Source organism: Oncorhynchus gorbuscha, unplaced genomic scaffold (assembly GCF_021184085.1).
Source record: "Oncorhynchus gorbuscha isolate QuinsamMale2020 ecotype Even-year unplaced genomic scaffold, OgorEven_v1.0 Un_scaffold_817, whole genome shotgun sequence".
NCBI classification, from domain to species: Eukaryota; Metazoa; Chordata; class Actinopteri; order Salmoniformes; family Salmonidae; genus Oncorhynchus; species Oncorhynchus gorbuscha.
In genome coordinates this window covers 53,707-68,439 of record NW_025745821.1, presented here as the reverse complement: position 1 = coordinate 68,439, position 14,733 = coordinate 53,707, and the positions used below count along the sequence as shown (strand labels likewise).

Genomic DNA, 14,733 nt, shown 5'->3' with positions numbered 1-14,733 from the left:
GACTAGGTTTAGTCCAGGACTAGGTTTAGTCCAGCAGGACTAGGTTTAGTTCAGGACTAGGTTTAGTTCAGGACTAGGTTTAGTTCAGGACTAGGTTTAGTCCAGGACTAGGTTTAGTTCAGCACTAGGTATAGTTCAGGACTAGGTTTAGTTCAGGACTAGGTTTAGTCCAGGACTAGGTTTAGTTCAGGACTAGGTTTAGTTCAGCAGGACTAGGTTTAGTTCAGCACTAGGTTTAGTTCAGGACTAGGTTTAGTCCAGCAGGACTAGGTTTAGTTCAGGACTAGGTTTAGTTCAGCAGGACTAGGTTTAGTTCAGGACTAGGTTTAGTCCAGGACTAGGTTTAGTTCAGGACTAGGTTTAGTTCAGGACTAGGTTTAGTTCAGCACTAGGTTTAGTTCAGCAGGACTAGGTTTAGTCCAGGACTAGGTTTAGTTCAGGACTAGGTTTAGTCCAGGACTAGGTTTAGTTCAACACTAGGTTTAGTTCAGGACTAGGTTTAGTCCAGGACTAGGTTTAGTTCAGGACTAGGTTTAGTCCAGGACTAGGTTTAGTCCAGGACTAGGTTTAGTTCAGCAGGACTAGGTTTAGTCCAGGACTAGGTTTAGTTCAGCAGGACTAGGTTTAGTTCAGGACTAGGTTTAGTTCAGCACTAGGTTTAGTTCAGGACTAGGTTTAGTTCAGGACTAGGTTTAGTCCAGGACTAGGTTTAGACCAGGACTAGGTTTAGACCAGTGTGTGTGTGTGTGTGTGTGTGTGTGTGTGTGTGTGTGTGTGTGTGTGTGTGTGTGTGTGTGTGTGTGTGTGTGTGTGTGTGTGTGTGTGTGTGTGTGTTGTCCAACACTGACCCGATGATAACGATGAAGAAGTCCAGTCTGTTCCAGGTGTCACCAAGGTAACCCTTCTGACCTACAAAGTTAATAATAATATGAATTAAACACAGGTAGAGACATGTATTTAAATCATGATATATTAATTAAACACAGGTAGAGACATGTATTTAAATCATGATATATTAATTAAACACAGGTAGAGACATGTATTTAAATCATGATATATTAATTAAACACAGGTAGAGACATGTATTTAAATCATGATATATTAATTAAACACAGGTAGAGACATGTATTTAAATCATGATATATTAATTAAACACAGGTAGAGACATGTATTTAAATCATGATATATTAATTAAACACAGGTAGAGACATGTATTTAAATCATGATAAATTAATTAAACACAGGTAGAGACATGTATTTAAATCATGATATATTAATTAAACACAGGTAGAGACATGTATTTAAATCATGATAAATTAATTAAACACAGGAAGAGACATGTATTTAAATCATGATAAATTAATAATATTAATTAAACACAGGTAGAGACATGTATTTATTTTAATAATATTAATTAAACACAGGTAGAGACATGTATTTATTTTAATAATATGAATTAAACACAGGTTTAAGAATGAGAGGACATTCAGGCCTGTTCTACTATAGAAACGTCTCTGTTGAAGAATGAGAGGACATTCAGGCCTGTTCTACTATAGAAACGTCTCCGTCGGAGGAATGAGAGGACATTCAGGCCTGTTCTACTATAGAAACGTCTCTGTTGAAGAATGAGAGGACATTCAGGCCTGTTCTACTATAGAAACGTCTCCGTCGGAGGAATGAGAGGACATTCAGGCCTGTTCTACTATAGAAACGTCTCTGTTGAAGAATGAGAGGACATTCAGGCCTGTTCTACTATAGAAACGTCTCCGTCGGAGGAATGAGAGGACATTCAGGCCTGTTCTACTATAGAAACGTCTCTGTTGAAGAATGAGAGGACATTCAGGCCTGTTCTACTATAGAAACGTCTCTGTTGAAGAATGAGAGGACATTCAGGCCTGTTCTACTATAGAAACGTCTCTGTTGAAGAATGAGAGGACATTCAGGCCTGTTCTACTATAGAAACGTCTCCGTCGGAGGAATGAGAGGACATTCAGGCCTGTTCTACTATAGAAACGTCTCTGTTGAAGAATGAGAGGACATTCAGGCCTGTTCTACTATAGAAACGTCTTTGTTGAAGAATGAGAGGACATTCAGGCCTGTTCTACTATAGAAACGTCTCTGTTGAAGAATGAGAGGACATTCAGGCCTGTTCTACTATAGAAACGTCTCCGTCCGAGGAATGAGAGGTTTCAGCTATTTTTCATAATTGTTTTATTCTAAACTTTGAAATTCCCACTTTAAAAAGGTCACCTACCTAGAACACCCAGAGCCACCATCTTCACCAGCATCTCCACCGCAAAGAACACAAAGATACCATCATCCAGAGCCTAACACACACACACACACACAAAGAGAGAGACACACACACACACAAAGAGACACACACACACACACACACACACACACACACACACACACACACACACACACACACACACACACACACACACACACACACACACACACACACACACACACACACACACACACACACACACACACACACACACACACACACACACAAAGAGAGATAGACACACACACACACACAAAGAGAGACACACACACACACAAAGAGAGAGAGACACACACACACACACACAAAGAGAGAGAGACACACACACACACACAAAGAGAGATAGACACACACACACACACACACACACACAGAGGGAAGCAGTGAGTACTGTCGTTGTTTATCTCATGTTATTTATATTCACAGTGATGTTTATAACAGACATGTTTTAACCACAGAGGAGTGCATTCTGGGATAATTCTGTCTTTGACCTCCGAACCTTTAATCCCACTGCTGGGACTGGCACTGCTGTTTTCCCACAAAACAGCCCAAATATTCTCCTCTACATCTCGTGGTTCACGTGGTAAACCCTTCAACCAATCACGGGTCATGTTCTACATGTTGAGGAGGTCAACCCTTCAACCAATCAGGAGTCCTGTTCTACATGTTGACCCTTCAACCAATCACGGGTCCTGTTCTACATGTTGACCCTTCAACCAATCAGTGGTCCTGTTCTACATGTTGACCCTTCAACCAATCAGTGGTCCTGTTCTACATGTTGACCCTTCAACCAATCAGTGGTCCTGTTCTACATGTTGAGGAGATAAACCCTTCAAACAATCAGTGGTCCTGTTCTACATGTTGACCCTTCAACCAATCAGGGGTCCTGTTCTACATGTTGAGGAGGTCAACCCTTCAACCAATCAGTGGTCCTGTTCTACATGTTGACCCTCTTGGTTTCATCTTCAGACGGGCCTAGTAGAGATTTCAGACGGGCCTAGTAGAGATGTAAGGTGGTTTCATCTTCAGACGGGCCTAGTAGAGATGTAAGGTGGTTTCATCTTCAGACGGGCCTAGTAGAGATGTAAGGTGGTTTCATCTTCAGACGGGCCTAGTAGAGATGTAAGGTGGTTTCATCTTCAGACGGGCCTAGTAGAGATGTAAGGTGGTTTCATCTTCAGACGGGCCTAGTAGAGATGTAAGGTGGTTTCATCTTCAGACGGGCCTAGTAGAGATGTAAGGTGGTTTCATCTTCAGACGGGCCTAGTAGAGATGTAAGGTGGTTTCATCTTCAGACGGGCCTAGTAGAGATGTAAGGTGGTTTCATCTTCAGACGGGCCCAGTAGAGATGTAAGGTGGTTTCTTCTTCAGACGGGCCTAGTAGAGATGTAAGGTGGTTTCATTTCTAAACGGTTAACTTCCTGGTGCATCTTCAGACGGGCCTAGTAGAGATGTAAGGTGGTTTCATCTTCAGACGGGCCCAGTAGAGATGTAAGGTGGTTTCATCTTCAGACGGGCCTAGTAGAGATGTAAGGTGGTTACATCTTCAGACGGGCCTAGTAGAGATGTAAGGTGGTTTCATCTTCAGACGGGCCTAGTAGAGATGTAAGGTGGTTTCATCTTCAGACGGGCCTAGTAGAGATGTAAGGTGGTTTCATCTTCAGACGGGCCTAGTAGAGATGTAAGTTGGTTTCATCTTCAGACGGGCCTAGTAGAGATGTAAGGTGGTTTCATCTTCAGACGGGCCTAGTAGAGATGTAAGGTGGTTTCATCTTCAGACGGGCCTAGTAGAGATGTAAGGTGGTTTCATCTTCAGACGGGCCCAGTAGAGATGTAAGGTGGTTTCTTCTTCAGACGGGCCTAGTAGAGATGTAAGGTGGTTTCATTTCTAAACGGTTAACTTCCTGGTGCATCTTCAGACGGGCCTAGTAGAGATGTAAGGTGGTTTCATCTTCAGACGGGCCCAGTAGAGATGTAAGGTGGTTTCATCTTCAGACGGGCCTAGTAGAGATGTAAGGTGGTTACATCTTCAGACGGGCCTAGTAGAGATGTAAGGTGGTTTCATCTTCAGACGGGCCTAGTAGAGATGTAAGGTGGTTTCATTTCTAAACGGTTAACTTCTTGGTGACTGGGGGGGGGCAGTATTGAGTAGCTTGGATGAATAAGGTTCCCAGAGTAAACTGCCTGCTACTCTGTTCCAGATGGCAGCATCTAGTAGCTTGGATGAATAAGGTGCCCAGAGTAAACTGTCTGCTACTCTGTCCCAGATGCTAATATATGCATAATATTAGTAGTATTGGATAGAAAACACTCTGACGTTTCTAAAACTGTTTGAATGATGTCTGTGAGTATAACAGAACTCATCTGGCAGGCGAAAACCTGAGAAAATACCAACCAGGAAGTGGTTGTAGTTTTTCAACTCATTGCCATTCCAATATACAGTGTAAAATGGGGCCATTTTGCACTTCCTAAGGCTTCCACTAGATGTCAACAGTCTTTAGAACGTTGTTTCAGGCTTCTACTGTGAAGTTGGGGTGAATGATAGGGGAATGAGCCAGGTGTCTGGCAGAGTGCCACAGGCTCTGAGGTGCAGTCATGAGAGAGTTAGCTCTCGTTCCATTGCTTTTCTATACTTAGTTTGACAAGTTTCTACGACCTGTAATATAACTTTTTTGAACTTTTCGTCCAACTTTCGCCTGGTCCTGGATTTGGATTTTGGATTTGTTTACCAAACCAAAAGAAGGTATTTGGACATAAATGATGGGCATTATCGAACAAAACTAACATTTATTGTGGAACTGGGATGCCTGGGAGTGCATTCTGATGAAGATCATCAAAGGTAAGTCAATATTTATAATGCTATTCATGACAAATGTTGTCTACCCAATAAGACGATATCTTTTTGGCTGCTTTTTTGTCTGAACGCTGTACTCAGATTATTGCATGGTTTGTTTGTTTTTTCAGAAAACTAGCCGGATGTTTTCAAGGCACAACATTACTGACCATAAAGCGCATGGTTTGTTTTTTCGTAACGTTTAAAAAAAAAATGTGACTCAGCGTTAAGCATTAAGGAGAAGTATATCTCCAATTCCATGTGTAACATTTTCATCAACATTTATGATGAGTATTTCTGTAAATTGATGTGGCTCTCTGCAAAAATCACCAGATGTTTTAGAACTACTGAAAGTAACACGCCAATGTAAAATGAGATTTTTGGGATATTAATATGCATTTTATCGAACAAGACATGCATGTATTGTGTAACATGAAGTCCTATGAGTGTCATCTAATGAAGATCATCAAAGGTTAGTGATTAATTTTATCTCTATTTGTGCTTTTTGTGACTCCTCTCTTTGGCTGGAAAAATGGCTGTGTTTTTTTATGAATTGGTGGTGACCTAACATAATCGTTTGTGGTGCATTCGCTGTAAAGCCTTTTTGAAATAAAGACACTGTGGCTGGATTAACGAGAATTGTATCTTTAAAATAGTGTAAAATACTTGTATGCTTGAGGAACTTTAATTATGAGATTTTTTGTTGATTTGAATTTGGCGCCCTGCACTTTCACTGGCTTTTGGCGAGGTGGGATGCTACATATCCCAGAGAGGCGAAATGCTACATATCCCAGAGAGGTGGGATGCTACATATCCCAGAGAGATGGGATGCTACATATCCCAGAGAGATGGGATGCTACATATCCCAGAGAGATGGGATGCTACATATCCCAGAGAGGTGGGATGCTACATATCCCAGAGAGGTGGGATGCTACATATCCCAGAGAGGTGGGATGCTACATATCCCAGAGAAATGGGATGCTACATATCCCAGAGAGGTGGGATGCTACATATCCCAGAGAAATGGGATGCTACATATCCCAGAGAGGTGAGATGCTACATATCCCAGAGAGGTGGGATGCTACATATCCCAGAGAGGTGGGATGCTACATATCCCAGAGAGGTGGGATGCTACATATCCCAGAGAGGTGGGATGCTACATATCCCAGAGAGGTGAGATGCTACATATCCCAGAGAGGTTAAACTGTTGTCTCACATGAAACCCTTGATTCTCTTTATCCAAAATACTGGAGTATAGAAGCTAATTTGACATATAAACGTTAGCTTCACTGTCCAAAATAAAAACAAGAATGTAATTTGTACGTAAGGAGCCAACTTACCTGTAGGAAAGAGCAGCGGTTGTTGAGACAGTGAACGTCGTCGCAGGGCTGGAACATTCCCAACGTCACACAGTTCAGAAGAATAGCCAGCATGGAGACACGCTCAAACCACGTGGAGACAGGAGTCAAGGAACATTTAGAGTGGAATATATACCAGCATAGAGACAGGAGGACACATATAGAGGGGAATAAATACCAGCTAGAGACAGGAGGACACATATAGAGGGGAATATATACCAGCTAGAGACAGGAGGACACATATAGAGGGGAATATATACCAGCTAGAGACAGGAGGACACATATAGAGGGAATATATACCAGCTAGAGACAGGAGGACACATATAGAGGGGAATATATACCAGCTAGAGACAGGAGTCAAGGAACATATAGAGGGAATATATACCAGCTAGAGACAGGAGGACACATATAGAGGGGAATATATACCAGCTAGAGACAGGAGGACACATATAGAGGGGAATATATACCAGCTAGAGACAGGAGTCAAGGAACATATAGAGGGGAATATATACCAGCTAGAGACAGGAGGACACATATAGAGGGGAATATATACCAGCTAGAGACAGGAGTCAAGGAACATATAGAGGGGAATATATACCAGCTAGAGACAGGAGGACACATATAGAGGGGAATATATACCAGCTAGAGACAGGAGGACACATATAGAGGGGAATATATACCAGCTAGAGACAGGAGGACACATATAGAGGGGAATATATACCAGCTAGAGACAGGAGGACACATATAGAGGGAATATATACCAGCTAGAGACAGGAGGACACATATAGAGGGGAATATATACCAGCTAGAGACAGGAGGACACATATAGAGGGGAATATATACCAGCTAGAGACACGGGGACACATATAGAGGGAATATATACCAGCTAGAGACAGGAGGACACATATAGAGGGGAATATATACCAGCTAGAGACAGGAGGACACATATAGAGGGGAATATATACCAGCTAGAGACAGGAGGACACATATAGAGGGGAATATATACCAGCTAGAGACAGGAGGACACATATAGAGGGGAATATATACCAGCTAGAGACAGGAGGACACATATAGAGGGGAATATATACCAGCTAGAGACAGAAGGACACATATAGAGGGGAATATATACCAGCTAGAGACAGGAGTCAAGGAACATATAGAGGGAATATATACCAGCTAGAGACAGGAGGACACATATAGAGGGGAATATATACCAGCTAGAGACAGGAGTCAAGGAACATATAGAGGGGAATATATACCAGCTAGAGACAGGAGGACACATATAGAGGGGAATATATACCAGCTAGAGACAGGAGTCAAGGAACATATAGAGGGGAATATATACCAGCTAGAGACAGGAGGACACATATAGAGGGAATATATACCAGCTAGAGACAGGAGGACACATATAGAGGGGAATATATACCAGCTAGAGACAGGAGGACACATATAGAGGGGAATATATACCAGCTAGAGACACGGGGACACATATAGAGGGGAATATATACCAGCTAGAGACAGGAGGACACATATAGAGGGGAATATATACCAGCTAGAGACAGGAGGACACAAATAGAGGGGAATATATACCAGCTAGAGACAGGAGGACACATATAGAGGGGAATATATACCAGCTAGAGACAGGAGGACACATATAGAGGGGAATATATACCAGCTAGAGACAGGAGGACACATATAGAGGGGTATATATACCAGCTAGAGACAGGAGGACACATATAGAGGGGAATATATACCAGCTAGAGACAGGAGGACACATATAGAGGGGAATATATACCAGCTAGAGACAGGAGGACACATATAGAGGGGAATATATACCAGCTAGAGACAGGAGGACACATATAGAGGGGGATATATACCAGCTAGAGACAGGAGTCAAGGAACATATAGAGGGGAATATATACCAGCTAGAGACAGGAGGACACATATAGAGGGGAATATATACCAGCTAGAGACAGGAGTCAAGGAACATTTAGTGTGGAATATATACCAGCTAGAGACAGGAGGACACATATAGAGGGGAATATATACCAGCTAGAGACAGGAGGACACATATAGAGGGGAATATATACCAGCTAGAGACAGGAGGACACATATAGAGGGAATATATACCAGCTAGAGACAGGAGTCAAGGAACATATAGAGGGGAATATATACCAGCTAGAGACAGGAGGACACATATAGAGGGGAATATATACCAGCTAGAGACAGGAGGACACATATAGAGGGGAATATATACCAGCTAGAGACAGGAGGACACATATAGAGGGGAATATATACCAGCTAGAGACAGGAGGACACATATAGAGGGAATATATACCAGCTAGAGACAGGAGGACACATATAGAGGGGAATATATACCAGCTAGAGACAGGAGGACACATATAGAGGGGAATATATACCAGCTAGAGACAGGAGGACACATATAGAGGGGAATATATACCAGTTAGAGACAGGAGGACACATATAGAGGGGAATATATACCAGCTAGAGACAGGAGGACACATGTCTGAGCCGGGGGTAACTCAGTAATCTGTTGTCTGGGCCGGGGGTAACTCAGTAATATGTTGTCTAGGCCGGGGGTAACTCAGTAATCTGTTGTCTAGGCCGGGGTAACTCAGTAATCTGTTGTCTAGGCCGGGGTAACTCAGTAATCTGTTGTCTAGGCCGGGGGTAACTCAGTAATCTGTTGTCTAGGCCGGGGTAACTCAGTAATCTGTTGTCTAGGCCGGGGTAACTCAGTAATCTGTTGTCTAGGCCGGGGGTAACTCAGTAATCTGTTGTCTAGGCCGGGGTAACTCAGTAATCTGTTGTCTAGGCCGGGGGTTAACTCAGTAATCTGTTGTCTCAGCCGGGGTAACTCAGTAATCTGTTGTCTCAGCCGGGGGTAACTCAGTAATCTGTTGTCTAGGCCGGGGGTAACTCAGTAATCTGTTGTCTCACCCGGGGTAACTCAGTAATCTGTTGTCTAGGCCGGGGGTAACTCAGTAATCTGTTGTCTAGGCCGGGGTAACTCAGTAATCTGTTGTCTCAGCCGGGGGTAACTCAGTAATCTGTTGTCTAGGCCGGGGTAACTCAGTAATCTGTTGTCTAGCCGGGGGTAACTCAGTAATCTGTTGTCTAGGCCGGGGGTAACTCAGTAGTCTGTTGTCTCAGCCGGGGTAACTCAGTAATCTGTTGTCTAGGCCGGGGGTAACTCAGTAGTCTGTTGTCTCAGCCGAGGTAACTCAGTAATCTGTTGTCTAGGCCGGGGGTAACTCAGTAGTCTGTTGTCTCAGCCGGGGTAACTCAGTAATCTGTTGTCTCAGCCGGGGTAACTCAGTAATCTGTTGTCTAGGCCGGGGGTAACTCAGTAGTCTGTTGTCTCAGCCGGGGTAACTCAGTAATCTGTTGTCTCAGCCGGGGTAACTCAGTAATCTGTTGTCTCAGCCGGGGTAACTCAGTAATCTGTTGTCTAGGCCGGGGGTAACTCAGTAGTCTGTTGTCTCAGCCGGGGTAACTCAGTAATCTGTTGTCTAGGCCGGGGTAACTCAGTAATCTGTTGTCTAGGCCTGGGGTAACTCAGTAATCTGTTGTCTAGGCCGGGGTAACTCAGTAATCTGTTGTCTAGGCCGGGGTAACTCAGTAATCTGTTGTCTAGGCCGGGGGTAACTCAGTAATCTGTTGTCTAGGCCGGGGTAACTCAGTAATCTGTTGTCTAGGCCGGGGGTAACTCAGTAATCTGTTGTCTCATCCGGGGGTAACTCAGTAATCTGTTGTCTAGGCCGGGGGTAACTCAGTAATCTGTTGTCTCAGCCGGGGTAACTCAGTAATCTGTTATCTCAGCCGGGGTAACTCAGTAATCTGTTGTCTAGGCCGGGGGTAACTCAGTAATCTGTTGTCTCAGCCGGGGTAACTCAGTAATCTGTTGTCTAGGCCGGGTTAACTCAGTAATCTGTTGTCAAGGCCGGGGTAACTCAGTAATCTGTTGTCTAGCTGGGGGTAACTCAGTAATCTGTTGTCTAGCCGGGGGTAACTCAGTAATCTGTTGTCTCAGCCGGGGTAACTCAGTAATCTGTTGTCTAGCCGGGGGTAACTCAGTAATCTGTTGTCTCAGCCGGGGTAACTCAGTAATCTGTTGTCTCAGACTCAAATAAATAAAATAAAAATGGAGAGACTGGAACAATACATCCTACTGCTACACACATCGTAGTGCTAACACACACACACATAGGACACAATACCTTAGTGCTAACAGAAACACACACACCCACCCGGTAGCCGTAGAAGCCAAGGACACAGAACAAAGAGCTCTGAGCATCAGTCTGGGACACACACACACACACACATAAACACATATACATCACACACACACACACACACACACACACACACACACACACACACACACACACACACACACACACACACACACACACACACACACACACACACACACACACACATGGACACACACAGTCTCAGGGGCTTCTAGCTGTAATAACTGAGTTCCCTCCCCTGATGCAGAGGTCATTATGGATGAGGAACCAGGGGAAGGATGGGAGGAGGGAGGAGATGAGAGGAGAAGGAGATTAGGGGGGAGGAGATGAGAGGAGAAGGATGGAGGAGGGAGGAAATGAGAGGAGATGGAGATTAGGGGGAGGAGATGAGAGGAGAAGGATGGAAGGAGGGAGGAGATGAGAGGAGAAGGAGATTAGGGGGAGGAGATGAGAGGAGAAGGATGGAAGGGGGAGGAGATGAGAGGAGAAGGATGGAAGGAGGGAGGAGATGAGAGGAGAAGGATGGAAGGGGGGAGGAGATGAGAGGAGAAGGATGGAAGGAGGGAGGAGATGAGAGGAGAAGGATGGAAGGGGGAGGAGATGAGAGGAGAAGGATGGAAGGAGGGAGGAGATGAGAGGAGAGAAGGAGATTAGGGGGAGGAGATGAGAGGAGAAGAAGATTAGGGGGAGGAGATGAGAGGAGAAGGAGATTAGGGAGGAGGAGATAAGAGGAGAAGGATGGAAGGAGGGAGGAGATGAGAGGAGAAGGATGGAAGGAGGGAGGAGATGAGAGGAGAAGGAGATTAGGGGAGGAGATGAGAGGAGAAGGATGGAAGGGGGAGGAGATGAGAGGAGAAGGAGACACACACTCTGCCCCCCCCACCTGAGCAACACACACTCTGCCCCCCCACCACACAGAGCAACACACACACTGCCCCCTACCACACAGAGCAACACACACTCTGCCCCCCCACCACAGAGAGCAACACACACTCTGCCCCCCCCCACCACACAGAGCAACACACACTCTGCCCCCCCCACCACACAGAGCAACACACACTCTGCCCCCACCACAGAGAGAGTCTTTGGGGGGAGAATTAATGAGAGCAGACCTTAATTACACACAACACAGGAGGAGGGCTGTGTTCACATCAGAGAGTGAAAAAGTCAAGGAACGAGTCAGCACTAAATTAATCTAAATTATATCTGTCTCTCCTCTGTCTCTCCTCTGTCTCTCTCTCCTCTGTCTCTCCTCTGTCTCTCCTCTGTCTCTCCTCTCTCTCTCCTCTGTCTGTCTCTCCTCTGTCTCTCCTCTGTCTCTCCTCTGTCTCTCTCTGTCTCTCCTCTGTCTCTCTCTTTCTCTCTCTGTCTCTCTCTCCTCTCTGTCTCTCTCTCCTCTCTGTCTCTCCCTCCTCTCTCTCTCTCCTCTGTCTCTCTCTCCTCTCTCTGTCTCTCTCTTTCTCTCTCTGTCTCTCTCTCCTCTGTCTCTCTCTCCTCTGTCTCTCTCTCCTCTGTCTGTCTCTCCCCTGTCTCTCTCTCCTCTGTCTCTCTCTCCTCTCCTCTGTCTCTCCTCTCCTCTGTCTCTCCTCTGTCTCTCTCTCCTCTCCTCTGTCTCTCCTCTGTCTCTCCTCTGTCTCTCCTCTGTCTCTCCTCTGTCTCTGTCTCTCCTCTGTCTGTCTCTCTCTCTCTGTCTCTCCTCTGTCTCTCCTCTCCTCTGTCTCTCCTCTGTCTCTCCTCTCTCCATCTATCCTCTGTCTCTCCTCTCCTCTGTCTCTCCTCTCCTCTGTCTCTCCTCTGTCTCTCTCTCCTCTCCTCTGTCTCTCCTCTGTCTCTCCTCTCTCTGTCTCTCCTCTGTCTCTGTCTCTCCTCTGTCTCTCTCTCTGTCTCTCCTCTGTCTCTCCTCTCCTCTGTCTCTCCTCTGTCTCTCCTCTCTCTGTCTCTCCTCTGTCTCTCCTCTCCTCTGTCTCTCCTCTCCTCTGTCTCTCCTCTGTCTCTCCTCTCTCTGTCTCTCCTCTCCTCTGTCTCTCCTCTCCTCTGTCTCTCCTCTCCTCTGTCTCTCCTCTGTCTCCCCTCTCTCTGTCTCTCCTCTGTCTCTCTCTCCTCTCCTCTGTCTCTCCTCTCCTCTGTCTCTCCTCTGTCTCTCCTCTGTCTCTCCTCTCCTCTGTCTCTGTCTCTCTCTCCTCTCTCTGTCTCTCTCTCCTCTGTCTCTCTCTCCTCTCCTCTGTCTCTCCTCTGTATCTCTCTCCTCTCCTCTGTCTCTGCTCTGTGTCTCTCTCCTCTCCTCTCCTCTGTCTCTCCTCTGTATCTCTCTCCTCTCCTCTGTCTCTCCTCTGTCTCTGTCTCTCCTCTGGCTCTGTCTCTGTCTCTCCTCTGTCTCTGTCTCTCCTCTGTATCTCTCTCCTCTCCTCTGTCTCTCCTCTGTATCTCTCTCCTCTCCTCTGTCTCTCCTCTGTCTCTGTCTCTCTCTCCTCTCCTCTGTCTCTCCTCTGTCTCTGTCTCTCTCTCCTCTCCTCTGTCTCTGTCTCTCCTCTGTATCTCTCTCCTCTCCTCTGTCTCTCCTCTGTAACTCTCTCCTCTCCCCTGTCTCTCCTCTGTCTCTCCTCTGTCTCTCTCTCCTCTCCTCTGTCTCTCTCTCCTCTCCTCTGTCTCTCCTCTGTCTCTCCTCTGTCTCTCCTCTGTCTCTGTCTCTCTCTCCTCTCCTCTGTCTCTGTCTCTCTCTCCTCTCCTCTGTCTCTCCTCTGTCTCTGTCTCTCTCTCCTCTCCTGTCTCTCCTCTCCTCTGTCTCTCCTCTGTCTCTCCTCTCCTCTGTCTCTCCTCTCTCTCTGTCTCTCTGTCTCTGTCTCTGTCTCTCCTCTGTCTCTGTCTCTCCTCTGTCTCTGTCTCTCCTCTCCTCTGTCTCTCCTCTCCTCTGGCTCTCCTCTGTCTCTCCTCTCCTCTGTCTCTCCTCTGTCTCTGTCTCTCTCTCCTCTCCTCTGTCTCTCCTCTGTCTCTGTCTCTCTCCTCTCCTCTGTCTCTCCTCTCCTCTGTCTCTCCTCTGTGTCTCTCTCCTCTCCTCTGTCTCTCCTCTGTATCTCTCTCCTCTCCTCTGTCTCTCCTCTGTAACTCTCTCCTCTCCTCTGTATCTCTCTCCTCTGTCTCTGTCTCTCCTCTGTATCTCTCTCCTCTCCTCTGTCTCTCCTCTGTCTCTGTCTCTCCTCTGTCTCTGTCTCTCCTCTGTCTCTCCTCTGTATCTCTCTCCTCTGTATCTCTCTCCTCTCCTCTGTCTCTCCTCTGTATCTCTCTCCTCTCCTCTGTCTCTCCTCTGTCTCTCTCTCTCCTCTCATCTGTCTCTCCTCTGTCTCTCCTCTGTCTCTCCTCTGTATCTCTCTCCTCTGTCTCTGCCTCTCCTCTGTATCTCTCTCCTCTGTCTCTGCCTCTCCTCTGTATCTCTCTCCTCTGTCTCTGCCTCTCCTCTGTATCTCTCTCCTCTCCTCTGTCTCTCCTCTGTCTCTCTCTCTCCTCTCCTCTGTCTCTCCTCTGTCTCTCCTCTGTCTCTGTCTCTCCTCTGTGTCTCTCTCCTCTCCTCTGTCTCTCCTCTGTATCTCTCTCCTCTGTCTCTGTCTCTCCTCTGTCTCTCTCTCCCCCTCTGTCTCTCCTCTCTCTCTCTCCTCTGTCTCTGTCTCTCCTCTCCTCTGTATCTCCTCTGTCTCTCCTCTGTCTCTGTCTCTCCTCTGTATCTCTCTCCTCTCCTCTGTCTCTCCTCTGTATCTCTCTCCTCTGTCTCTCCTCTGTGTCTCTCTCTCCTCTGTCTCTGTCTCTCCTCTGTATCTCTCTCCTCTGTCTCTCCTCTGTGTCTCTCTCTCCTCTCCTCTGTCTCTCCTCTGTCTCTCCTCTGTCTCTCCTCTCTCTCTCCTCTGTCTCTGTCTCTCCTCTGTCTCTCCTCTGTCTCTCTCTCTCCTCTCCTCTGTCTCTCCTCTCTCTCTCTCTCCT

At 46.2% G+C, this 14,733-nt stretch overlaps 1 protein-coding gene across 1 annotated transcript in view; it reads right to left on the bottom strand.

Moving 5' to 3' along the window:
- LOC124020436 (voltage-dependent T-type calcium channel subunit alpha-1H-like) overlaps positions 1-14,733 on the bottom strand; it is a 177,543-nt gene that overhangs the window by 135,655 nt on the left and 27,155 nt on the right. Inside the window, 3 exon segments of the mRNA XM_046335675.1 lie at positions 849-909; positions 2,255-2,327; positions 6,470-6,581. Coding sequence (XP_046191631.1) covers positions 849-909; positions 2,255-2,327; positions 6,470-6,581 — 246 coding nt within the window.